Below are 27,781 nucleotides of genomic sequence, written 5' to 3' on the forward strand. Positions count from 1 at the left end.
CTCCTATTCCCTCTCCTTTTCCCTCTCCTCTCCTATTCCCTCTCCTCTTCCCTCTCCTTTTCCCTCTCCTATTCTCTCTCCTCTCCTCTCCTCTTCCCTCTCCTCTCCTCTTCCCTCTCATTTTCCCTCTCCTCTCCTATTCTCTCTCCTCTCCCCTCTCACATTCACTCTCCTCTTTCCTCTCCTCTTTCCTCTCCTCTTTCCTCTCTCCTATTCCCTCTCCTATTCCCTCTCCTCTTCCCTCTCCTCTCTCCTATTCCCTCTCCTTTTCCCTCTCCTCTTCCCTCTCCTCTCCTCTTCCCTCTCCTCTCCTATTCCCTCTCTTCTCTCCTATTCCCTCTCCTCTCTCCTATTCCCTCTCCTATTCCCTCTCCCTTTCCCTCTCCTCTTCCCTCTCCTCTCTCCTATTCCCTCTCCTATTCCCTCTCCTCTTCCCTTTCCTATTCCCTCTCCTCTCCTATTCCCTCTCCTCTCCTCTTCACTCTCCTCTCTCCAATTCCCTCTCCTCTTCCCTCTCCTCTTTCCTCTCCTCTCCTCTCTCCCCAGGGTGTTCATTTGAGACCAGCAGCCATCACCGTCCGATCTATTTCAACAACCAAGGCCAATCTGTGGAGTGTGTCAACGATGGCTTCAGTTCTTACCTGGTGAGACTTTCAGACAAAAATACTCAACTGTTTATTTATTTTCCCCTCAAGCCTAGTCCTGCTCTAGACAGGATGGTAGGATAATGTCTGGCCACTCTACCATAAAGGCCTGATTGGTGGAGTGCTGCAGAGATGGTTGTCTCTGTCAGGAGCTCTGTCAGAGTGACCATCAGGTTCTTGGTCACCTCCCTGACCAAGGCCCTTCTCCCCCGATTGCTCAGTTTGTCCAGGCAGCCAGCTCAAGGAAGAGTCTTGGTGGTTCCAAACTTCTTCAATTTAAGAATGATGGAGGCCACTGTGTTCTTGGGGACCCTCAATGCAGCAGAAATATTTTGGTACCCTTCCCAATAAATTTTCCTCGACACAATCCTGTCTTGGAACTCTACGGGAAATTCTGTCAACTTCATGGCTTGGTTTTTGATCGATGGAAATCGAGTCTCATAACAAAGGGTCTAATACTTATGTAAATAAGGTATTTCAGTTGTTTTTTTTATACATTACTAAACATTTCTAAAATCCTGTTTTTGCTATGTCATATTATGGGGTAATGTGTGTAGATTGATGAGGGAAAACAATTATTTAATCCATTTTAGAATAAGGCTGTAACGTAAAAAATCATATAAAAAAATGAGGAAAAAGTCAAGGGGTCTGAATACTGCAAATACAATGAAACTGGAAAAGGGTGTAAATATTACCATTTCACCTTTTTTTAACAGTTCCCTTATTTGTGCCTTGGTCATCACACTGTCAAGCATACACCTTGATACATCTCACACTCTGCAGGGTAGCCTAGTGGTTAGAGCGTTGGACTAGTAACAGACACCTTGATACATCTCACACTCTGCTTGGAAATGGGGCAGCAGGGTAGCCTAGTGGTTAGAGCGTTGGACTAGTAACCGACACCTTGATCACACTCTGCTTGGAAATGGGGCGGCAGGGTAGCCTAGTGGTTAGAGCGTTGGACTAGTAACAGACACCTTGATACATCTCACACTCTGCTTGGAAATGGGGCGGCAGGGTAGCCTAGTGGTTAGAGCGTTGGACTAGTAACAGACACCTTGATACATCTCACACTCTGCTTGGAAATGGGGCAGCAGGGTAGCCTAGTGGTTAGAGCGTTGGACTAGTAACCGACACCTTGATCACACTCTGCTTGGAAATGGGGCGGCAGGGTAGCCTAGTGGTTAGAGCGTTGGACTAGTAACAGACACCTTGATACATCTCACACTCTGCTTGGAAATGGGGCAGCAGGGTAGCCTAGTGGTTAGAGCGTTGGACTAGTAACCGACACCTTGATCACACTCTGCTTGGAAATGGGGCGGCAGGGTAGCCTAGTGGTTAGAGCGTTGGACTAGTAACAGACACCTTGATACATCTCACACTCTGCTTGGAAATGGGGCAGCAGGGTAGCCTAGTGGTTAGAGCGTTGGACTAGTAACCGACACCTTGATCACACTCTGCTTGGAAATGGGGCGGCAGGGTAGCCTAGTGGTTAGAGCGTTGGACTAGTAACAGACATCTTGATACATCTCACACTCTGCTTGGAAATGCTCCAACGAATGGTTTATGCACAGATTTGTGCCTTACGCATGATTGATAAACGAGGCCCCTGGACTGATTTTTATCATGCTGTTGATTTCTGATTGTTTGTTTTGTATGTGCTTTGTTTTTCCCACAATTATGGCTGCATATCTAAGATAATGATGTCGGAGATAGTGATGTCGGCGATGATCATGTCTAAGATAATCCCCATGACTTTCCCTATCTGTTTCATGTCAGAGAACAAAGGCCCCTCTGACACGTTCGGACAGCGGCGACTCGGAGGACAACTATGTGCCTATGAACCCAGGCTCATCTCCCCTCAACGCCGCGCAGGCGGACAGCCCCAAAAATATCTATATCCCCATGAGCCCCGGGCCGCACCACTTTGACTTCCCAGGGTTCTCAGCCACGCTACCTGCCCGGAAGGGAAGTACCGCCTCGCTGTGTCACCGACCGGGGAGGCTGAGTGACGTCACACCACCACCTATAAATCGCAACCTCAAACCCAACAGGAAATGTGAGTGTCATGTCTCAGTCTATATGAGGCGTTCAGTGTTTTGGGAATAAGGTGCCCAAAGTAAACGGCTCCTCAGTCTCAGTTGCTATATACAGTGGGGCAAAAAAAGTATTTAGTCAGCCACCAATTGTGCAAGTTCTCCCACTTAAAATGATGAGAGAGGCCTGTAATTTCCATCATAGGTACAATTCAACTATGACAGACAAAATGAGATTTTTTTTCTCCAGAAAATCATATCATCCCGTTAACGGGATTGCAGCCCTAAGAGGTTTTAAGAGACTCTGTCATGATACCAATATTATACATTTTTAGTTTTTATCATATTGGTTTTTTGGAACACTTTGTTTTCTGATTTCTGTCTCAATCTAACAACCCTCTTTCTGATTTCTGTCTAAACCCAACAACCCTCTTTCTGATTTCTGTCTAAACCCAACAACCCTCTTTCTGATTTCTGTCTAAATCTAACAACCCTCTTTCTGATTTCTGTCTCAATCTAACAACCCTCTTTCTGATTTCTGTCTCAATCTAACAACCCTCTTTCTGATTTCTGTCTAAACCCAACAACCCTCTTTCTGATTTCTGTCTAAACCCAACAACCCTCTTTCTGATTTCTGTCTAAACCCAACAACCCTCTTTCTGATTTCTGTCTAAACCCAACAACCCTCTTTCTGATTTCTGTCTAAACCCAACAACCCTCTTTCTGATTTCTGTCTCAATCTAACAACCCTCTTTCTGATTTCTATCTAAGCCCAACAACCCTCTTTCTGATTTCTGTCTCAATCTAACAACCCTCTTTCTGATTTCTGTCTAAGCCCAACAACCCTCTACATTTAGATGTAATGTGTTTTCTGTCTAAACCCAACAACCCTCTTTCTGATTTCTGTCTAAATCTAACAACCCTCTTTCTGATTTCTGTCTAAATCTAACAACCCTCTTTCTGATTTCTGTCTAAGCCCAACAACCCTCTTTCTGATTTCTGTCTCAACCCAACAACCCTCTTTCTGATTTCTGTCTAAACCCAACAACCCTCTTTCTGATTTCTGTCTAAGCCCAACAACCCTCTTTCTGATTTCTGTCTAAACCCAACAACCCTCTACATTTAGATGTAATATGTTTTCTGTCTAAACCCAACAACCCTCTACATTTAGATGTAATATGTTTTCTGTCTAAACCCAACAACCCTCTACATTTAGATGTAATATGTTTTCTGTCTAAACCCAACAACCCTCTTTCTGATTTCTGTCTCAACCCAACAACCCTCTTTCTGATTTCTGTCTAAGCCCAACAACCCTCTTTCTGATTTCTGTCTCAACCCAACAACCCTCTTTCTGATTTCTGTCTAAACCCAACAACCCTCTTTCTGATTTCTGTCTAAGCCCAACAACCCTCTTTCTGATTTCTGTCTCAACCCAACAACCCTCTTTCTGATTTCTGTCTAAACCCAACAACCCTCTTTCTGATTTCTGTCTCAACCCAACAACCCTCTTTCTGATTTCTGTCTCAACCCAACAACCCTCTTTCTGATTTCTGTCTCAACCCAACAACCCTCTTTCTGATTTCTGTCTAAGCCCAACAACCCTCTTTCTGATTTCTGTCTCAATCTAACAACCCTCTTTCTGATTTCTGTCTCAACCCAACAACCCTCTTTCTGATTTCTGTCTAAGCCCAACAACCCTCTTTCTGATTTCTGTCTAAACCCAACAACCCTCTTTCTGATTTCTGTCTAAGCCCAACAACCCTCTTTCTGATTTCTGTCTAAGCCCAACAACCCTCTTTCTGATTTCTGTCTAAACCCAACAACCCTCTTTCTGATTTCTGTCTAAATCTAACAACCCTCTTTCTGATTTCTGTCTAAGCCCAACAACCCTCTTTCTGATTTCTGTCTAAGCCCAACAACCCTCTTTCTGATTTCTGTCTAAGCCCAACAACCCTCTTTCTGATTTCTGTCTAAGCCCAACAACCCTCTTTCTGATTTCTGTCTAAGCCCAACAACCCTCTTTCTGATTTCTGTCTAAGCCCAACAACCCTCTTTCTGATTTCTGTCTCAATCTAACAACCCTCTTTCTGATTTCTGTCTAAACCCAACAACCCTCTACATTTAGATGTAATGTGTTTTCTGTCTAAGCCCAACAACCCTCTACATTTAGATGTAATATGTTTTCTGTCTAAACCCAACAACCCTCTACATTTAGATGTAATATGTTTTCTGTTTTCTGTCTAAACCCAACAACCCTCTACATTTAGATGTAATATGTTTTCTGTTTTCTGTCTAAGCCCAACAACCCTCTACATTTAGATGTAATATGTTTTCTGTCTAAACCCAACAACCCTCTACATTTAGATGTAATATGTTTTCTGTCTAAACCCAACAACCCTCTACATTTAGATGTAATATGTTTTCTGTCTAAACCCAACAACCCTCTACATTTAGATGTAATACGTTTTCTGTCTAAACCCAACAACCCTCTACATTTAGATGTAATACGTTTTCTGTCTAAACCCAACAACCCTCTACATTTAGAGAACAATTAGACAATTGAGAAGAAAATTAAGTTGTTTTGTTTGTTTATGTCCTCAGCCAAGCCGACACCTCTGGATCTGAGGAACAATGGCATCATTGATGAGCTCCCATTTAAGAGTCCAATCACCATGTCCTGGACACGACCCATGTGAGTCCCATATCAGTTATACTAGCTACCTGACCCATGTCCCATATCAGTCATACTAGCTACCTGACCCATGTCCCATATCAGTCATACTAGCTACCTGACCCATGTCCCATATCAGTCATACTAGCTACCTGACCCATGTCCCATATCAGTCATACTAGCTACCTGACCCATGTCCCATATCAGTCATACTAGCTACCTGACGCATGTCCCATATCAGTCATACTAGCTACCTGACCCATGTCCCATATCAGTCATACTAGCTACCTGACCCATTTCCCATATCAGTCATCCATCCTATTGGATCCAGACTGCTGTCACTCCAGTTAGTGTTTTTAGAGGTCTAAAGGTAGAACTTACAAACCTTATTTTAAAAAGATGAGTAGTGAGAACTGCAAGGATACGCTAGACTAAAACATGACATTTTTACATCTGCTTATCCAGAGCGACTTCCTGTCGGAGCGCTCACCATAACCGTTGTGTAATGGTCAAAACAGGTTATACAAAGTTTTATTTTAGTTACACTCACAGTCCTCTCTCTCCTCCCAGAACTCCCTGGTCTGAGTAGTACTGCCATAGGGGTCAGAATGTGGAGTCACTCACAGTCCTCTCTCTCCTCCCAGAACTCCCTGGTCTGAGTAGTACTGCCATAGGGGTCAGAATGTGGAGTCACTCACAGTCCTCTCTCTCCTCCCAGAACTCAGAACTCCCTGGTCTGAGTAGTACTGCCATAGGGGTCAGAATGTGGAGTCACTCACAGTCCTCTCTCTCCTCCCAGGCCTCCCTGGTCGGAGTAGTACTGCCATAGGGGTCAGAATGTGGAGTCACTCACAGTCCTCGCTCTCCTCCCAGGCCTCCCTGGTCTGAGTAGTACTGCCATAGGAGTCAGAATGTGGAGTCACTCACAGTCCTCTCTCTCCTCCCAGAACTCAGAACTCCCTGGTCTGAGTAGTACTGCCATAGGGGTCAGAATGTGGAGTCACTCACAGTCCTCGCTCTCCTCCCAGGCCTCCCTGGTCTGAGTAGTACTGCCATAGGGGTCAGAATGTGGAGTCACTCACAGTCCTCTCTCTCCTCCCAGAACTCAGAACTCCCTGGTCTGAGTAGTACTGCCATAGGGGTCAGAATGTGGAGTCACTCACAGTCCTCTCTCTCCTCCGAGGCCTCCCTGCTCGGAGTAGTACTGCCATAGGGGTCAGAATGTGGAGTCACTCACAGTCCTCGCTCTCCTCCCAGGCCTCCCTGGTCTGAGTAGTACTGCCATAGGGGTCAGAATGTGGAGTCACTCACAGTCCTCTCTCTCCTCCCAGAACTCCCTGGTCTGAGTAGTACTGCCATAGGGGTCAGAATGTGGAGTCACTCACAGTCCTCTCTCTCCTCCCAGAACTCCCTGGTCTGAGTAGTACTGCCATAGGGGTCAGAATGTGGAGTCACTCACAGTCCTCTCTCTCCTCCCAGAACTCCCTGGTCTGAGTAGTACTGCCATAGGAGTCAGAATGTGGAGTCACTCACAGTCCTCTCTCTCCTCCCAGAACTCCCTGGTCTGAGTAGTACTGCCATAGGAGTCAGAATGTGGAATCACTCACAGTCCTCTCTCTCCTCCCAGAACTCCCTGGTCTGAGTAGTACTGCCATAGGGGTCAGAATGTGGAGTCACTCACAGTCCTCTCTCTCCTCCCAGGCCTCCCTGGTCTGAGTAGTACTGCCATAGGAGTCAGAATGTGGAGTCACTCACAGTCCTCTCTCTCCTCCCAGAACTCCCTGGTCTGAGTAGTACTGCCATAGGGGTCAGAATGTGGAGTCACTCACAGTCCTCTCTCTCCTCCCAGGCCTCCCTGGTCTGAGTAGTACTGCCATAGGGGTCAGAATGTGGAGTCACTCACAGTCCTCTCTCTCCTCCCAGGCCTCCCTGGTCTGAGTAGTACTGCCATAGGGGTCAGAATGTGGAGTCACTCACAGTCCTCTCTCTCCTCCCAGGCCTCCCTGGTCTGAGTAGTACTGCCATAGGGGTCAGAATGTGGAGTCACTCACAGTCCTCTCTCTCCTCCCAGTCCTATGAACTCAGGTGGCATGTCCTCCCAGCACTGTAGACCCATCTCCACCCAGAGTATCACCAGCACTGACTCCGCAGACAGCGAGGAGAACTACGTAGCCATGGTGAGTCCCTACAACAAATGTACCCTATACCCTATGTAGTTCACTACTTTTCATCAGTGCCCCATAGGGAATAGGGTGCCATTTGGGATTTAGGTTTACTGAGCTGACATACTGTAGTAGAGGACACAGGGCTATAAGTAGCACTATGTAGGGAATAGCCATTTGGGATGCAGACTTACTGAGCTGACATACTGTAGTAGAGGACACAGGGCTATAAGTAGCACTATGTAGGGAATAGCCATTTGGGACTGCAGCTCAGTGAATTATGTTTTGCCTTTGTGATAGGATATAATTCAACGTTTACCCATTAACTTGGCCTCAGTTTATCCTGGACATGTTCCTTGTAAACATTATAAACTTCCTGAGCATTGCCTTTGGAAAGTATTCAGACCCCTTGACTTTTTACACATTTTGTTACTTTACAGCCTTATCTACAATTCCATTGATTAAAAAATATATATATAAAATAATAATAATGATGTCATTATGGGGTATTGTGTGTAGATTGATGAGGGGGAAAAAATGTAATCAATTTTAGAATAAGGCTGTAATGTAACAAAATGTGGAAAAAGTCAAGGGGTCTGAATACTGTATAGTGTATTTGTCTTGGTTAATGAGTGTTTTACATTTGTGTGGGCCGCAGTTAGTCTTGAAGAGGGTTACTATGAAGTGGCTGAGGTATATCTACAGCCCAGAGTTACTATGAAGTATCTGAGGTATATCAGGGTTACTATGAAGTGGCTGAGGTATATCTACAGCCCAAGGTTACTATGAAGTATCTGAGGTATATCAGGGTTACTAGGAAGTAGCTGAGGTATATCTACAGCCCAGAGTTACTATGAAGTATCTGAGGTATATCAGGGTTACTAGGAAGTAGCTGAGGTATATCTACAGCCCAGAGTTACTATGAAGTATCTGAGGTATATCAGGGTTACTATGAAGTATCTGAGGTGTATCAGGGTTACTATGAAGTATCTGAGGTATATCAGGGTTACTATGAAGTATCTGAGGTATATCTACAGCCCAGAGTAACTATGAAGTATCTGAGGTATATCTACAACCCAGGGTTACTATGAAGTATCTGAGGTATATCAGGGTTACTATGAAGTATATGAAGTATATCAGGGTTTATATGAAGTATCTGAGGTATATCAGGGTTACTATGAAGTATCTGAGGTATATCAGGGTTACTATGAAGTATCTGAGGTATATCAGGGTTACTATGAAGTATCTGAGGTATATCAGAGTTACTATGAAGTATCTGAGGTATATCTACAGCCCAGAGTTACTATGAAGTATCTGAGGTATATCAGAGTTACTATGAAGTATCTGAGGTATATCTACAGCCCAGAGTTACTATGAAGTATCTGAGGTATATCAGGGTTACTATGAAGTATCTGAGGTATATCAGGGTTACTATGAAGTATCTGAGGTATATCAGGGTTACTATGAAGTATCTGAGGTATATCTACAGCCCAGAGTTACTATGAAGTATCTGAGGTATATCAGAGTTACTATGAAGTATCTGAGGTATATCTACAGCCCAGAGTTACTATGAAGTATCTGAGGTATATCAGGGTTACTATGAAGTATCTGAGGTATATCTACAGCCCGGGGTTACTATGAAGTATCTGAGGTATATCAGGGTTACTATGAAGTATCTGAGGTATATCAGGGTTACTATGAAGTATCTGAGGTATATCTAGAGCCCAGGGTTTATATGAAGTATCTGAGGTATATCAGGGTTACTATGAAGTATCTGAGGTATATCAGGGTTACTATGAAGTATCTGAGGTATATCAGGGTTACTATGAAGTATCTAAGGTATATCTACAGCCCAGAGTTACTATGACGTATCTGAGGTATATCAGAGTTACTATGAAGTATCTGAGGTATATCAGGGTTACTATGAAGTATCTGAGGTATATCTACAGCCCAGGGTTACTATGAAGTATCTGAGGTATATCAGGGTTACTATGAAGTATCTGAGGTATATCAGTGTTACTATGAAGTATCTGAGTTATATCTACAGCCCAGGGTTACTTTGAAGTATATGAGGTATATCAGGGTTACTATGAAGTATTTGAGGTATATCTACAGCCCAGGGTTACTATGAAGTATCTGAGGTATATCAGGGTTACTATGAAGTATCTGAGGTATATCTACAGCCCAGAGTTACTATGAAGTATCTGAGGTATATCAGAGTTACTATGAAGTATCTGAGGTATATCTACAGCCCAGAGTTACTATGAAGTATCTGAGGTATATCAGGGTTACTATGAAGTATCTGAGGTATATCAGGGTTACTATGAAGTATCTGAGGTATATCTACAGCCCAGAGTTACTATGAAGTATCTGAGGTATATCAGGGTTACTATGAAGTATCTGAGGTATATCAGTGTTACTATGAAGTATCTGAGGTATATCAGGGTTACTATGAAGTATCTGAGTTATATCTACAGCCCAGAGTAACTATGAAGTATCTGAGGTATATCTACAGCCCAGGGTTACTATGAAGTGTCTGAGGTATATCAGGGTTACTATGAAGTATCTGAGGTATATCTACAGCCCAGAGTTACTATGAAGTATCTGAGGTATATCAGGGTTACTATGAAGTATCTGAGGTATATCAGGGTTACTATGAAGTATCTGAGGTATATCTACAGCCCAGAGTTACTATGAAGTATCTGAGGTATATCAGAGTTACTATGAAGTATCTGAGGTATATCTACAGCCCAGAGTTACTATGAAGTATCTGAGGTATATCAGGGTTACTATGAAGTATCTGATGTATATCAGGGTTACTATGAAGTATCTGAGGTATATCTACAGCCCGGGGTTACTATGAAGTATCTGAGGTATATCAGGGTTACTATGAAGTATCTGAGGTATATCAGGGTTACTATGAAGTATCTGAGGTATATCTAGAGCCCAGGGTTTATATGAAGTATCTGAGGTATATCAGGGTTACTATGAAGTATCTGAGGTATATCAGGGTTACTATGAAGTATCTGAGGTATATCAGGGTTACTATGAAGTATCTAAGGTATATCTACAGCCCAGAGTTACTATGACGTATCTGAGGTATATCAGGGTTACTATGAAGTATCTGAGGTATATCAGGGTTACTATGAAGTATCTGAGGTATATCAGTGTTACTATGAAGTATCTGAGTTATATCTACAGCCCAGGGTTACTTTGAAATATCTGAGGTATATCAGGGTTACTATGAAGTATCTGAGGTATATCAGGGTTACTATGAAGTATCTGAGGTATATCAGGGTTACTATAAAGTATCTGAGGTATATCAGGGTTACTATGAAGTATCTGAGGTATATATACAGCCCAGGGTTACTATGAAGTATCTGAGGTATATCAGGGTTACTATAAAGTATCTGAGGTATATCAGGGTTACTATGAAGTATCTGAGGTATATATACAGCCCAGGGTTACTCTGAAGTGTCTGAGGTATATCAGGGTTACTATAAAGTATCTGAGGTATATCAGGGTTACTATGAAGTATCTGAGGTATATATACAGCCCAGGGTTACTCTGAAGTATCTAAGGTATATCTACAGCCCAGGGTTACTATGAAGTATCTGAGGTATATCTACAGCCCAGGGTTACTATGAAGTATCTGAGGTATATCAGGGTTACTATAAAGTATCTGAGGTATATCAGGGTTACTATGAAGTATCTGAGGTATATCTACAGCCCAGAGTAACTATGAAGTATCTGAGTTATATCTACAGCCCAGGGTTACTATAACGTATCTGAGGTATATCAGGGTTACTATGAAGTATCTATGGTATATCTACAGCCCAGGGTTACTATAAATGAATTCAAGTGTTACCCATGTGTGTTTACACTTCCCCTCTTCTTCTCTGTTCTCCATCAGCAGAACCCAGCGTCTACCTCCCCAGCTGTGAGTGGTACCAGCAGCCCCGCCCCTAGGAAGTGTGGCAATGTGGACTACTTGGCTCTGGACTTCCAGCCGGGCTCCCCGAGTCCACACAGAAAGGTACACACACACACCCCCCCGCCACACTGATCCTCAACACGTCTGCCCCACAGGAGTGTGTGCTCAGCCCCCTCCTGTGCTCCCTGTTCACTCACGTCTCCAACTCAATCGTCGTGTTTGCTGACGACACAACAGGGGTTAGGCTTGATAACTAACAACAATGAGACGGCCTAAAGGGAGAAGGTGAGAGCCCTGGCGGAATGATGCCGGAAAAAAACAACCTCTCCCTCAACATCAACAAAACGAAGGAGCTGATCGTGGACGACAGGAGACGGCATCCACATCGACGGGCCGCAGTGGAGAGGGTCAAAACGCTTCGTTCCTCGGCGTACGCATCACTGAAGACCCAAAATGTCCCCCTTCACAACGACAGTGTGGGGAAGAAGGTGCAACAACACAGCTTCTACCTCAGGAGGCTGAAGAAATTCGTCTTTGCTTCTGAGACCCTCACAAACGTCTATGTTTGTTTTAATTTTTCCGTTATTTTACCAGGTAAGTTGACTGAGAACATGTTCTCATTTACAGCAACGACCTGGGGAATAGTTACAGGGGAGAGGATATGAATGAACCAATTGTAAACTGGGGATGATTAGGTAACGAGATTGGGAATTTAGCCAGGACACCGGGGTTAACGCCCCTAGTCTTACGATAAGTGCCATGGGATCTTTAATGACCTCAGAGAGTCAGGACACCCGTTTTTACATCCCATCCGAAAAACAGTACCCTCCACAGGGCAATGTCCTCAATCACTGCCCTGGGACATTGGGATATTTTTTTTAGACCAGAGGAAAGAGTGCCTCCTACTGGCCCTCCAACACCACTTCCAGCAGCATCTGGTCTCCCATCCAGGGACTGACCAGGACCAACCCTGCTTAGCTTCAGAAGCAAGCCAGCAGTGGTATGCAGGGTGGTATGCTGCTGACCAGGACCTACCCTTCTTAGCTTCAGAAGCAAGCCAGCAGTAGTATGCAGGGTGGTAATGCTGCTGACCAGGACCAACCCTGCTTAGCTTCAGAAGCAAGCCAGCAGTGGTATGCAGGGTGGTATGCTGGTAGAGAACAGAAGAAGAAGTGGACGAATAAACACACTCATTCAGGAACAAGTGTATGCATTTGAAAGGTGCCTCAATTAATAAAAAAAAACATCATAAAATAACTTTGAGAGAGCATTCTGTTGGGCTGTATCACCGCCTGGTAAGGCAACTGCACCATCCACAATCGTAAGGCTCTCCAGAGGGTGGTGCAGTCTGCCCAACACACCACCGGGGGCAAACTACCTGCCCTCCAGGACACCTACAGCACCCGATGTCACAGGAAGGCCAAGAAGATCATCAATGACATCAACCACCCGAGCCACTGCCTGTTCACCCCGCTATCATCCAGAAGGCGAGGTCAGTACAGGTGCATCAAAGCTGGGACCGAGAGACTGAAAAACAGCTTCTATCTCAAGGCCATCAGCCTGTTAAACAGCCATCACTAGTCAGCTTCTATCTCAAGGCCATCAGCCTGTTAAACAGCCACCACCCTCTGAATCAGAGAGGTAAGAGGGGGGCTGTCTCAATCAACCCTCTGAATCAGAGGTAAGGGGGGGCTGTCTCAATCACCATCCTATATAACTACTGTCTATACACACCATCCTATATAACTACTGTCTATACACACCATCCTATATAACTACTGTCTATACTGTCTATACACACCATCCTATATAACTACGGTCTATACACACCATCCTATATAACTACTGTCTATACTGTCTATATACACCATCCTTTATAACTACTGTCTATATACACCATCCTATATAACTACTGTCTATACACACCATCCTATATAACTACGGTCTATACACACCATCCTATATAACTACTGTCTATACTGTCTATATACACCATCCTTTATAACTACTGTCTATATACACCATCCTATATAACTACTGTATATACACACCATCCTATATAACTACTGTCTATACTGTCTAGACACACCATCCTATATAACTACTGTCTATACACACCATCCTATATAACTACTGTCTATACTGTCTATATACACCATCATATATAACTACTGTCTATACTGTCTATACACACCATCCTATATAACTACTGTCTATACACACCATCCTATATAACTACTGTCTATATACACCATTCTATATAACTACTGTCTATACACACCATCCTGTATAACTACTGTCTATACTGACTATACACACCATCCTATATAACTACTATCTATCCACACCATCCTATATAACTACTGTCTATACACACCATCCTGTATAACTACTGTCTATACACACCATCCTGTATAACTACTGTCTATACACACCATCCTATATAACTACTGTCTATACTGTCTATACACACCATCCTATATAACTACTGTCTATATACACCATCCTATATACAGTGCCTTGCGAAAGTACTCGGCCCCCTTGAACTTTGCGACCTTTTGCCACATTTCAGGCTTCAAACATAAAGATATAAAACTGTATTTTTTTGTGAAGAATCAACAACAAGTGGGACACAATCATGAAGTGGAACGACATTTATTGGATATTTCAAACTTTTTTAACAAATCAAAAACTGAAACATTGGGCGTGCAAAATTATTCAGCCCCTTTACTTTCAGTGCAGCAAACTCTCTCCAGAAGTTCAGTGAGGATCTCTGAATGATCCAATGTTGACCTAAATGACTAGTGATGATAAATACAATCCACCTGTGATTAATCAAGTCTCCGTATAAATGCACCTGCACTGTGATAGTCTCAGAGGTCCGTCAAAAGCGCAGAGAGCATCATGAAGAACAAGGAACACACCAGGCAGGTCCGAGATACTGTTGTGAAGAAGTTTAAAGCCGGATTTGGATACATAAAGATTTCTCAAGCTTTAAACATCCCAAGGAGCACTGTGCAAGCGATAATATTGAAATGGAAGGAGTATCAGACCACTGCAAATCTACCAAGACCTGGCCGTCCCTCTAGACTTTCAGCTCATACAAGGAGAAGACTGATCAGAGATGCAGCCAAGAGGCCCATGATCACTCTGGATGAACTGCAGAGATCTACAGCTGAGGTGGGAGACTCTGTCCATAGGACAACAATCAGTCGTATATTGCACAAATCTGGCCTTTATGGAAGAGTGGCAAGAAGAAAGCCATTTCTTAAAGATATCCATAAAAAGTGTCGTTTAAAGTTTGCCACAAGCCACCTGGGAGACACACTAAACATGTGGAAGAAGGTGCTCTGGTCAGATGAAACCAAAATTGAACTTTTTGGCAACAATGCAAAACGTTATGTTTGGCGTAAAAGCAACACAGCTCATCACCCTGAACACAGCATCCCCACTGTCAAACATGGTTGTGGCAGCATCATGGTTTGGGCCTGCTTTTCTTCAGCAGGGACAGGGAAGATGGTTAAAATTGATGGGAAGATGGATGGAGCCAAATACAGGACCATTCTGGAAGAGTCTGCAAAAGACCTGAGACTGGGACGGAGATTTGTCTTCCAACAAGACAATGATTCAAAACATAAAGCAAAATCTACAATGGAATGGTTCAAAAATAAACATATCCAGGTGTTAGAATGGCCAAGTCAAAGTCCAGACCTGAATCCAATCGAGAATCTGTGGAAAGAACTGAAAACTGCTGTTCACAAATGCTCTCCATCCAACCTCACTGAGCTCGAGCTGTTTTGCAAGGAGGAATGGGAAAAAATGTCAGTCTCTCGATGTGCAAAACTGATAGAGACATACCCCAAGCGACTTACAGCTGTAATCGCAGCAAAAGGTGGCGCTACAAAGTATTAACTTAAGGGGGCTGAATAATTTTGCACGCCCAATTTTTCAGTTTTTGATTTGTTAAAAAAGTTTGAAATATCCAATAAATGTCGTTCCACTTCATGATTGTGTCCCACTTGTTGTTGATACTTCACAAAAAAATACAGTTTTATATCTTTATGTTTGAAGCCTGAAATGTGGCAAAAGGTCGCAAAGTTCAAGTGGGCCGAATACTTTCGCAAGGCACTGTAACTACTGTCTATACTGTCTATACACACCATCATATACAGTACATATATACATATATGTTTATATTCCGAACTTTGATATTAAATCCAATTGCAATGTGGTTTTGTAGTGTGTTTTTAAATACTGCATTCTCAATTTAGCTGATTCTATCTGCTGCTGTACATATCATTCTTTATATATATTGTGTAAATTAATATAGTGTAAATGATCCCCCCTCAAAAACTCTATTTAATTTGTCCTTTTCTTATCCAGTTTCTGTGCTGTTCAAATATGAATATTAATGCCGTTCTCATCTCCTCTCCTCCATTCTCCTTTCTTCTCTACTCCTCTCCTTTCCACTCATATCCTCTCCACTCTCTTCTCCACTAATCTCCTCTCCACTCATCTCCACTCTCCTCCACTCTCCTCTCCACTCTCCTCCATTCTCCACTCCACTCCCTCCAATCTTCTCCTCTCCTCTTGACTCCTCTTCTCTTCCCCCAGCCCTCTACGTCCTCGGTGACATCTGATGAGAAGGTGGATTATGTCCAGGTGGACAAGGAGAAGACGCAGGCCCTCCAGAACACCATGCAGGAGTGGACAGACGTCCGACAGTCCACCGACCCCGCCCCTAAGACTGTAAAGTCCTGACAGTAACCATGGGGAAGACACAGCGCTCTGACCTTACCTCATGTCAAGACAAGCATCTCCTATAGGATGTTACACTGTTACTGACAGAAGTCAGTTTGAGGAGTGAATGAACATTAATGGATGGCGGAGACACAGATTACCTCTGTTGGACAGGCCAAAATTACTTGAGGACTAAAATGAGTTGAGGACCGAAATAAGGACCGAACTGAGGACTGAAATGAGTTGAGGACTGAAATGAGGACTAAAATGAGTTGAGGACTGAAATGAGGACTAAAATGAGTTGAGGACTGAAATGAGGATTTAAATGAGTTGAGGACTGAAATTGAGGACTTGGCTCAAAAAGAGGAGACAAAAAGTCAACGCCTAGCTGTGTTCTGTGGTGATCATCAGTGCTGTGCAGCCAACGCTTGATGCAGGCGGACAGAGACCCAACCTGAACCTGCCAAAGCTTTTCTTCCTAAAGAGACTGTTAAAGCTGGACTGGAGTGATAGGAACTTGCCTTCCCGAATACTAACCTGTACAGTAACCTTTCTTCTAGATTTTTCTCTGACTCTGTCAAGCTTCGGGGAACAACTCTTCTAGTTCTTCTCTACAGCCATTTCAACTGTAACACAACCTTGAGTGTGTTTTCTTCCTGTTTAGCGGGTCAGCTAATGTACATAGCTACTGTAAAACTATTTGCTGCCAGTCAAACTGCTAACCACCCAACCAGGCAGTGGAATTGTATCAGGAATGCATATTCTATTACAGATGCAGCCTCATTTTGCTTGATAGGACATCAGGCGGGGGGGGGGGTGCTCGTCAGGCTCGCTCACTCCCATTCTTTTCTGACTTCAATCAACCATTTTAGCTGAGCCTTGCAGAAGTGAAACAAGCGTAGAGGTTATTTTCACTGCACTGCAGGCAGTATTTTCAGCTTAGCCGTGCACGTCTGGTGTAGGAGACCAAATAACAGCCTTACAATAAAATATTCTCTCCAGGAGCCTTAATGAGAATTTCAAAATGGCTGTCGGTTGATCGAGCTCGTTTAAATAATGTATTCATCCATAAATACTGGTTCTTCCGTTAACGGGGTGACTCTGGTTGCAGCGACGGCTCTTAAACAATAGACGGAAGCTCAGACATGTCAGAAAGAAGTAATGAAGACCGTGTAAAAGAAGAGACAGCATCTCATTTCATTTAGTGCATATTTGCATATAATGGTGAAAAAGGCGTGTGTCCCAAATGACCCCTTATTCCCCTATGGGCCCTGGTCTAAAGTAGTGCACTATAGGCCCTGGTCTAAAGGAGTGCACTATGGGCCCTGGTCTAAAGTAGTGCACTATAGGCCCTGGTCTAAAGTAGTGCACTATGGGAGAAGGGTGTCATTTGAGACACAGATGGTGTGAAATATCTGTGTTGGGTTCATTGATGCTCTACACTAGAACAGTTTTCCTTGGGGGAACCCCTCAGCTACTCTCTCTCTCTCTAATGGACTCGAGAGAATTAGAGACGTCAAAGAGAGAAACGTTGAGGGGTAATATCCAATGTAAGGAAACGGTTTCTATACCACTACAACATTATAACACACACACACACGTAGACGTACACACATTCACAAACACACACACCCTACATGAACATATGCACTGACAGACAGGTTGACGAGGAGGAACATTTACTGAGTTGTTATAACGTTGGACGCAGAGGTCAATGTGTCCACGTTCGTTTTCCTCTAAACGGATTTCTTTGACATTTTCTGCACAATTAACTGCAGTTTTCGTTCTGAGATAAAGCATTTATTTTGAAACAAAGTGAAAAACAAATCCCAAACGGCGTCAATAACCTAACTTTTTTTTTTAACTAAGAAAACAAAATCTGGGTGCCATTTTAGAAAAGTGTAATGTATTCCAAATGGCACTCTAAGGGGCCCTGGTCTAAAGTAGTGCACTATAGGCCCTGGTCTAAAGTAGTTCACTATAGGCCCTGGTCTAAAGTAGTTTACTATAGGCCCTGGTCTAAAGTAGTTTACTATAGGCCCTGGTCTAAAGTAGTTTACTATAGGCCCTGGTCTAAAGTAGTTCACTATAGGCCCTGGTCTAAAGCAGTTAACTATAGGCCCTGGTCTAAAGTAGTGCACTATAGGCCCTGGTCTAAAGGTGTGCACTATAGGCCCTGGTCTAAAGGAGTGCACTATATAGAGAACAGGATTTGGGACATAGCCTTCATTAGAAAAACGACAGAAGAGGAGCAATGGCATTCATTACAATTATCCTCAAATCTTGACATGATCAATTATAATTTCATGAATTCTGATGAAAGAATGTCGCTTTATTCTAGGGATACACTTATTTTTAAAAACATAATTATATTAACAGGTTAGTAATACATGAATTCATAACCACTTTAATGTGGGGGCAAAATATGATTGGCAATAATATTTCATTTTGTGTACATTAATGAATGTCCAGTACTTCTTTTGTGGGCTGGAACCACTAAAAGGTATATCACTATTTAAGGTTTTCTGTCCCAAATGGCAACCTATTCCATATATTGCCCTTTAGGTCCTGGTCTAAAGTAGTTCACTATTGGCCCTGGTCTAAAGTAGTGGGCCCTGGTCTAAAGTAGTTCACTATAGGCCCTGGTCTAAAGTAGTGGGCCCTGGTCTAAAGTAGTTCACTATAGGCCCTGGTCTAAAGTAGTGGGCCCTGGTCTAAAGTAGTTCACTATAGGCCCTAGTCTAAAGTAGTGCACTATAGGCCCTGGTCTAAAGTAGTTCACTATGGGCCCTGGTCTAAAGTAGTGCACTATAGGCCCTGGTCTAAAGGATCACACTATAGGCCCTGGTCTAAAGTAGTTCACTATAGGCCCTGGTCTAAAGTAGTTCACTATAGGCCCTGGTCTAAAGTATCACACTATAGGCCCTGGTCTAAAGGAGTGCACTATAGGCCCTGGTCTAAAGTAGTTCACTATAGGCCCTGGTCTAAAGTAGTTCACTATAGGCCCTGGTCTAAAGTATCACACTATAGGCCCTGGTCTAAAGGAGTGCACTATAGGCCCTGGTCTAAAGTAGTTCACTATAGGCCCTGGTCTAAAGTAGTTCACTATAGGCCCTGGTCTAAAGTAGTTCACTATAGGCCCTGGTCTAAAGTATCACACTATAGGCCCTGGTCTAAAGTATCACACTATAGGCCCTGGTCTAAAGGAGTGCACTATAGGCCCTGGTCTAAAGTAGTTCACTATAGGCCCTGGTCTAAAGTAGTTCACTATAGGCCCTGGTCTAAAGTAGTGGGCCCTGGTCTAAAGTAGTTCACTATAGGCCCTGGTCTAAAGTAGTTCACTACAGGCCCTGGTCTAAAGGAGTGCACTATAGGCCCTGGTCTAAAGTATCACACTATAGGCCCTGGTCTAAAGGAGTGCACTATGGGACCTGGTCTAAAGTAGTTTACTGTAGTGAATAGGATGCCATTTGGTACGCACTGAAGAATTGACGACCAGTAAGGCCAAAAGTTGCTTTTGATTAGATCGACGATGGTGTTATTGATGGTTGCTAATGGTTACATGTTCATGTTTTTCTATCATTATTGTTGTTGTTGTTATTATTATTATCATTATTTTTTACTGACAAGGGGGGTGGGGTTTGGGGGGAGGTAATATGCAAATATGTTGGGTCTCAGAATAATTTGGGCTCAGATCTTTGCGGAATAAGTGTGTTATTTTTTCTCTCCAATTTTTTACGGTTGAATTTTGTGATCCATACTTCTACACAGAGAGACCTGTAGTTGACTAGTGATTCATACTTCTACACAGAGACCTGTAGTTGACTAGTGATTCATACTTCTACACAGAGACCTGTAGTTGACTAGTGATTCATACTTCTACACAGAGAGACCTGTAGTTGACTAGTGATTCATACATCTACACAGAGAGACCTGTAGTTGACTAGTGATTCATACATCTACACAGAGAGACCTGTAGTTGACTAGTGATTCATACTTCTACACAGAGACCTGTAGTTGACTAGTGATCCATACTTCCTCACAGAGACCTGTAGTTGACTAGTGATTCATACATCTACACAGAGACCTGTAGTTGACTAGTGATTCATACTTCTACACAGAGACCTGTAGTTGACTAGTGATTCATACTTCTACACAGAGAGACCTGTAGTTGACTAGTGATTCATACTTCTACACAGAGACCTGTAGTTGACTAGTGATCCATACTTCCTCACAGAGACCTGTAGTTGACTAGTGATTCATACTTCTACACAGAGACCTGTAGTTGACTAGTGATTCATACTTCTACACAGAGACCTGTAGTTGACTAGTGATTCATACTTCTACACAGAGACCTGTAGTTGACTAGTGATTCATACTTCTACACAGAGAGACCTGTAGTTGACTAGTGATTCATACTTCTACACAGAGACCTGTAGTTGACTAGTGATCCATACTTCCTCACAGAGACCTGTAGTTGACTAGTGATTCATACATCTACACAGAGACCTGTAGTTGACTAGTGATTCATACTTCTACACAGAGACCTGTAGTTGACTAGTGATTCATACTTCTACACAGAGAGACCTGTAGTTGACTAGTGATTCATACTTCTACACAGAGACCTGTAGTTGACTAGTGATCCATACTTCTACACAGAGAGAGACCTGTAGTTGACTAGTGATCCATTCTTCTACACAGAGAGACCTGTAGTTGACTAGTGATCCATACTTCCTCACAGAGACCTGTAGTTGACTAGTGATTCATACATCTGCACAGAGAGACCTGTAGTTGACTAGTGATTCATACATCTACACACAGAGACCTGTAGTTGACTAGTGATTCATACTTCTACACAGAGACCTGTAGTTGACTAGTGATTCATACTTATACACAGAGACCTGTAGTTGACTAGTGATTCATACATCTACACACAGAGACCTGTAGTTGACTAGTGATCCATACATCTACACAGAGAGACCTGTAGTTGACTAGTGATTCATACTTCTACACAGAGACCTGTAGTTGACTAGTGATTCATACTTCTACACAGAGACCTGTAGTTGACTAGTGATTCATACTTCTACACAGAGACCTGTAGTTGACTAGTGATCCATACTTCTACACAGAGACCTGTAGTTGACTAGTGATCCATACTTCTACACAGAGAGAGACCTGTAGTTGACTAGTGATCCATACTTCCTCACAGAGACCTGTAGTTGACTAGTGATCCATACTTCCTCACAGAGACCTGTAGTTGACTAGTGATTCATACTTCTACACAGAGACCTGTAGTTGACTAGTGATTCATACTTCTACACAGAGAGAGACCTGTAGTTGACTAGTGATTCATACTTCTACACAGAGACCTGTAGTTGACTAGTGATTCATACTTCTACACAGAGACCTGTAGTTGACTAGTGATTCATACTTCTACACAGAGAGACCTGTAGTTGACTTGCACTGATTAAAAAAAGGCCTTGCTATGTGAACTGAGATTCACAAAGAACGGATAGTGATTGAAAAGGGTTGTTTCTCTGTTTCGTCTGTCTACATCTGAAATAGCACCCTCTCCACATGTTGACCACTACTGTTGACCAGGTCACACTAAGGGTGCTATCTCAGATGGACCCTCTCTGTCTGATGTGAAATGGATAATGTAATTGATTGTGTTGAGAGAGTAACATGTAAGTGAATGAGCTGTGTATGTTGTGTCGTGGGTGGTAGATTGTGTGTTGTTGTAGAGTTATATAATACAGACCTGACTGAGTGGAATAGAGAAAGCTGCTCAATAGGGTCTATCTTTTTTACTGGCTTCAGTGTCCCAAATGGCACCCTTATTCCCTATATATAGTGTGCTGTTTTTGACTCGAGCCCTGTTGCCTCTGGTCAGAAGTGGTGCACTGTAGAGAATAGGATGTCATTCGGGACGCGGGCCCTTTACTGAGTCGACATACTGTATTAAGTAGAGGACATGTTGGCTCTTCTGATTTCTACTCCTGTAAAAGCATTTTATCCATTTGTTGGATTGCTTGTGAATTAATGTATTAATTTATTAAGTGTTTTTCAGTTGAAAAAGAAGTGTCAAAACAAACAAACAAAAAAAAAATGGCTCTACTAACATTAATTTATGCAAATACGTTGTCTTGATTATTTTGTGAAGCAATATGCCAAACAATGCCAATGTGATGGTAAAATGTGGTACATTGGGGATACACAAAATAACACTGTTATTCCTGTATTATATTAGACTCAAACTGTGGACATCAATAAATCGTCAAGTGTAAAAAAACAACAACTGAAGTGTTTGTATGGTAGTGGAAGTAGTTTAACGTATGTTGTAGGTTGTAATAGCCGGTTAGCAGTTTTCATCATGGATCTTGTGCTGGAGGCAGCTCTGCAGAGTGGTCACCTAGCTGGCACAGCCGCACAAGTCATAAAATCTTCATTTTAAACCTGAACCTTAATGCCTAACTCTGACCTTAAAAGGAAGACCAAAAAGCTCATATTTTTTTGTTTTCATACATTTTTACAATAGAGGCCAATATTGACTTTGCAGCTGGCTTATCTAGCGGAAACCACTCAGTTCTGCCTCCAGGAAAAGACTCACTGCGTTGTGATATGTAGAGTGGTCGTGGAGGCCCACTCCCTGACCTGAGTCAGTCAGTTAGTCCAATGAGGCCCACTCCATGACCTGAGTCAGTCAGTTAGTCCAATGAGGCCCACTCCCTGACCTGAGTCAGTCAGTCTGTCCAATGAGGCCCACTCCCTGACCTGAGTCAGTCAGTCTGTCCAATGAGGCCCACTCCCTGATCTGAGTCACTCAGTCTGTCCAATGAGGCCCACTCCCTGACCTGAGTCAGTCAGTCTGTCCAATGAGGCCCACTCCCTGACCTGAGTCAGTCAGTCTGTCCAATGAGGCCCACTCCCTGAACTGAGTCAGTCAGTCTGTCCAATGAGGCCCACTCCCTGACCTGAGTCACTCAGTCTGTCCAATGAGGCCCACTCCCTGACCCGAGTCAGTCAGTCTGTCCAATGAGGCCCACTCCCTGACCTGAGTCAGTCAGTCTGTCCAATGAGGCCCACTCCCCGATCTGAGTCACTCAGTTAGTCCAATGAGGCCCACCACCTGACCTGAGTCAGTCAGTCTGTCCAATGAGGCCCACTCCCTGACCTGAGTCAGTCAGTCTGTCCAATGAGGCCACTCCCTGACCTGAGTCAGTCAGTCTGTCCAATGAGGCCACTCCCTGACCTGAGTCAGTCAGTCTGTCCAATGAGGCCCACTCCCTGACCTGAGTCAGTCAGTCTGTCCAATGAGGCCCACTCCCCGATCTGAGTCACTCAGTTAGTCCAATGAGGCCCACCACCTGACCTGAGTCAGTCAGTCTGTCCAATGAGGCCCACTCCCTGACCTGAGTCAGTCAGTCTGTCCAATGAGGCCACTCCCTGACCTGAGTCAGTCAGTCTGTCCAATGAGGCCCACTCCCTGACCTGAGTCAGTCAGTCTGTCCAATGAGGCCCACTCCCTGAACTGAGTCAGTCAGTCTGTCCAATGAGGCCCACTCCCTGACCTGAGTCAGTCAGTCTGTCCAATGAGGCCCACTCCCTGACCTGAGTCACTCAGTCTGTCCAATGAGGCCCACTCCCTGACCCGAGTCAGTCAGTCTGTCCAATGAGGCCCACTCCCTGACCTGAGTCAGTCAGTCTGTCCAATGAGGCCCACTCCCCGATCTGAGTCACTCAGTTAGTCCAATGAGGCCCACCACCTGACCTGAGTCAGTCAGTCTGTCCAATGAGGCCCACTCCCTGACCTGAGTCAGTCAGTCTGTCCAATGAGGCCACTCCCTGACCTGAGTCAGTCAGTCTGTCCAATGAGGCCACTCCCTGACCTGAGTCAGTCAGTCTGTCCAATGAGGCCCACTCCCTGACCTGAGTCAGTCAGTCTGTCCAATGAGGCCCACTCCCCGATCTGAGTCACTCAGTTAGTCCAATGAGGCCCACCACCTGACCTGAGTCAGTCAGTCTGTCCAATGAGGCCCACTCCCTGACCTGAGTCAGTCAGTCTGTCCAATGAGGCCACTCCCTGACCTGAGTCAGTCAGTCTGTCCAATGAGGCCACTCCCTGACCTGAGTCAGTCAGTCTGTCCAATGAGGCCACTCCCTGACCTGAGTCAGTCAGTCTGTCCAATGAGGCCACTCCCTGACCTGAGTCAGTCAGTCTGTCCAATGAGGCCACTCCCTGACCTGAGTCAGTCAGTCTGTCCAATGAGGCCCACCACCTGACCTGAGTCAGTCAGTCTGTCCAATGAGGCCCACCACCTGACCTGAGTCAGTCAGTCTGTCCAATGAGGCCACTCCCTTTTATTTATTTTTTTATTTCACCTTTATTTAACCAGGTAGGCTAGTTGAGAACACCTTTATTTAACCAGGTAGGCCAGTTGAGAACACCTTTATTTATCCAGGTAGGCTAGATGAGAACAAGTTCCTATTTACAAACTGTGACCTGGCCAAGATAAAACAAAGCAGTGCGACACAAACAACAACATAGACTTAGACACATACACTTACAGTCAATAACCCAATAGGAAAAATCTATGTACAGTGTGTGCAAATGTAGAAGATTAGGGAGGTAAGGCAATAAATAGGCCATAGAGGTGAAATAATTACAATTTAGCATTAACACTGGTGTGATAGATGTGCAGATGATGATGTGCAAGTAGAGATACTGGGTTGCAAAATAGCAAGAAGATAAGTAACAATATGGGGATGAGGTAGTTGGATGGGCTATTTACAGATGGGCTGTGTACAGGTACAGTGATGGGGAAGCTGCTCTGACAGCTGATGCTTTAAGTTAGAGAGAGAGACATGAGTCTCCACCTTCGGTGATTTTTCCACTTCGTTCCAGTCATTGGCAGCAGAGAACTGGAAGGAAAGGCGTCCAAAGGAGGTGTTGGCTGTGGGGATGACCAGTGAGATATACCTGCTGGAGCACGTGCTACAGGTGGGTGTTGCTATGGTGACCAGTGAGCTGAGACAAGGCCGGGCTTTACCTTGCAGAGACTTATAGATGACCTGGAGCCAGTGGGTTTGGCAACGAATATGTAGCGCCCTATGACTGACTCACTGACCTGAGTCACTCAGTTAGTCCAATGAGGACCACTCCCTGACCTGAGTCACTCAGTCAGTCCAATGAGGACCACTGCTACAACACACAGGATAAGTAGCCAGTCACTGTCCTCTGCTGTAGGTTCCAGATACTGTACATGTGCATTTCTCCAGTCCATGGTGAGAACACTACTGAGGGGGTTAGTGCTAACTGGGATCCTTAGGACGTCCCTAGACATTTTAAATGTCAACTTCAATAGGGTCGGGATCCCCGGACAGCACGGTCTATTCCCACTGCCATTTTGTGAGCTCAAACCAGGCTGTATAAAGCCATGCTGAGGCCATGTCACGCATGCACCAGCGGAGGGAGTTAGAGAGCTGGCTGTCACTACAGCAGCATGACATCACAGAGGGGTTCACCCTATTGGTGCTGGTCAAGGAAATAGGAAACTAGGGTATAGGATGCTATTTTGGACAGTAGTAAAGTATTTTGTTGAATGGATGAACTCACCAAACCATAACACATTATACCATCATCATCCAGATCGATTCAGTCCACAGTGTTTGTAAGTTGTGGCACCTCACTTGACAAGTACCTGATTGGGTGAGTCAACGACATCCTCAACATCAGTGCCATGAGATGAGCAGCATCCTAGATCCCTCCAACTAGGCCAAAGTCGTGTAATCACCACCTGGTGTTGGGTAAATCTATTATCAGGTAAGTTGTGTGTTACATTACACCGCCTGGTATTTGTTTATTGGGTAAGTCGTGTTACATTACACCGCCTGGTATTTGTTTATTGGGTAAGTCGTGTGACATTACACCGCCTGGTATTTGTTTATTGGGTAAGTCGTGTGACATTACACCGCCTGGTATTTGTTTATTGGGTAAGTCGTGTGACATTACACCGCCTGGTATTTGTTTATTGGGTAAGTCGTGTGACATTACACCGCCTGGTATTTGTTTATTGGGTAAGTCGTGTTACATTACACCGCCTGGTATTTGGTTATTGGGTAAGTCGTGTGACATTACACCGCCTGGTATTTGTTTATTGGGTAAGTCGTGTGACATTACACCTCCTGGTATTTGTTTATTGGGTAAGTCGTGTGACATTACACCGCCTGGTATTTGTTTATTGGGTAAGTCGTGTGACATTACACCGCCTGGTATTTGTTTATTGGGTAAGTCGTGTTACATTACACCGCCTGGTATTTGGTTATTGGGTAAGTCGTGTGACATTACACCGCCTGGTATTTGGTTATTGGGTAAGTTGTGTGACATTACACCGCCTGGTATTTGTTTATTGGGTAAGTCGTGTTACATTACACCGCCTGGTATTTGGTTATTGGGTAAGTCGTGTGACATTACACCGCCTGGTATTTGGTTATTGGGTAAGTTGTGTGACATTACACCGCCTGGTATTTGGTTATTGGGTAAGTCGTGTTTTACATTACACCGCCTGGTATTTGTTTATTGGGTAAGTCGTGTTTTACTATCCTACTTACTGTGTCTGCTGTAGTTGTCACTGGATTGTTTTTATTTACGTTTTTACTTTATTAGAATGAAGTACTTAGGTTAGACCTTTGACTGTCTCACATTCACAGGTTCACTTCTGGTGCGCCTTATCATGCTTAAAAGTTCAAAGGAGTGGAAGGGCCCACTACTCCACTACAATCATGAACATCTGACAGCCACTGCCTAATATTCCTGTGTTAATAACACCAGTGTCTCTGTCCTATCACCACAGCAGCCTGGTCATCTCTCAGTGTGTAGTTCATATTGCCCTACACTAGAGTGTGCGTTTGGGCACCATCGTCCATATGCGTATTTCATGACCAGAGGAAGGAATACTCATACAATGAGAGTCTAGTACCCCCGCAATTCCCGTGCCTCCGTGTAGGCTACAGCTCGGACGGACAAATGATTGTCAATGGAATACTTGACACAGCCCAGCTAGAATCACTATCAGTTTGTGTGTTCGCTCCTCGGCGTTTCTTACCCGTGTCTTTACAGTTTCGTTATTTTCAGAATTGACCAAATGTAGGCTAACCATCTGTTTTTGATCAGGACCAGGGGAACGGGGGATTTTTTTTATTTTTTTTGCTAATGTAAAAAAAAAAAAATATCATGTCGTGAGTCGCTGGAAGTTTCGTGTATTTTCCCAATATAACCTTCTGTTTTGGTGATGACTCGTCCACGTTGAATACACAGTTAATATTCGTCGCAAAGTGTGGTAGGTTATTTTATGATCATATGTGTAAGCTACTCATTGTAAACGCAATTTGCGTAAAACGCTTCTAGTCAATTTCGCTACTAAAATGCTATTGTTCGTGATATATTTAAGTTTGATTTCCTGTCGAATTACAGGAGACTGAAGTAGGTTAGGGTATTCACGTTGCATGTGGTGTAGTCGGAACCGAATAGTCGGTCATCAAATCAGTAGAGGACCTCGTGGGGACTTGTTCTTATCCCATTCAGGTAATAGTGG

The 27,781-nt window shown here is 43.8% G+C and overlaps 2 protein-coding genes across 3 annotated transcripts in view; both read left to right on the forward strand.

Annotated features, from left to right (window-relative positions):
* Positions 1-18,210, forward strand: part of gab2 (GRB2-associated binding protein 2) — a 164,000-nt gene extending 145,790 nt beyond the window's left edge. The window contains exons 7-12 of the mRNA XM_036964907.1: positions 547-644; positions 2,424-2,703; positions 5,282-5,372; positions 7,423-7,528; positions 11,427-11,549; positions 16,062-18,210. Of these exons, the coding sequence (XP_036820802.1) occupies positions 547-644; positions 2,424-2,703; positions 5,282-5,372; positions 7,423-7,528; positions 11,427-11,549; positions 16,062-16,208 (845 nt within the window). The 3' untranslated portion in view covers positions 16,209-18,210. The remainder of the gene's footprint in view (positions 1-546; positions 645-2,423; positions 2,704-5,281; positions 5,373-7,422; positions 7,529-11,426; positions 11,550-16,061) is intronic.
* Positions 18,211-27,133: 8,923 nt separating this feature from the next.
* The window catches only part of zmp:0000001236 (mastermind-like protein 2), a 141,310-nt gene continuing 140,662 nt past the window's right edge, over positions 27,134-27,781 (forward strand). Inside the window, exon 1 of one of the 2 annotated variants that reach the window (XM_036964717.1) lies at positions 27,134-27,771. The gene's annotated coding sequence lies outside the window, so the exon portion shown is untranslated. The remainder of the gene's footprint in view (positions 27,772-27,781) is intronic. The other variant, XM_036964718.1, reaches the window with a different exon arrangement.

The sequence above is a fragment of the Oncorhynchus mykiss genome, chromosome 27 (genome assembly GCF_013265735.2).
Source record: "Oncorhynchus mykiss isolate Arlee chromosome 27, USDA_OmykA_1.1, whole genome shotgun sequence".
Taxonomy (NCBI): domain Eukaryota; kingdom Metazoa; phylum Chordata; class Actinopteri; order Salmoniformes; family Salmonidae; genus Oncorhynchus; species Oncorhynchus mykiss.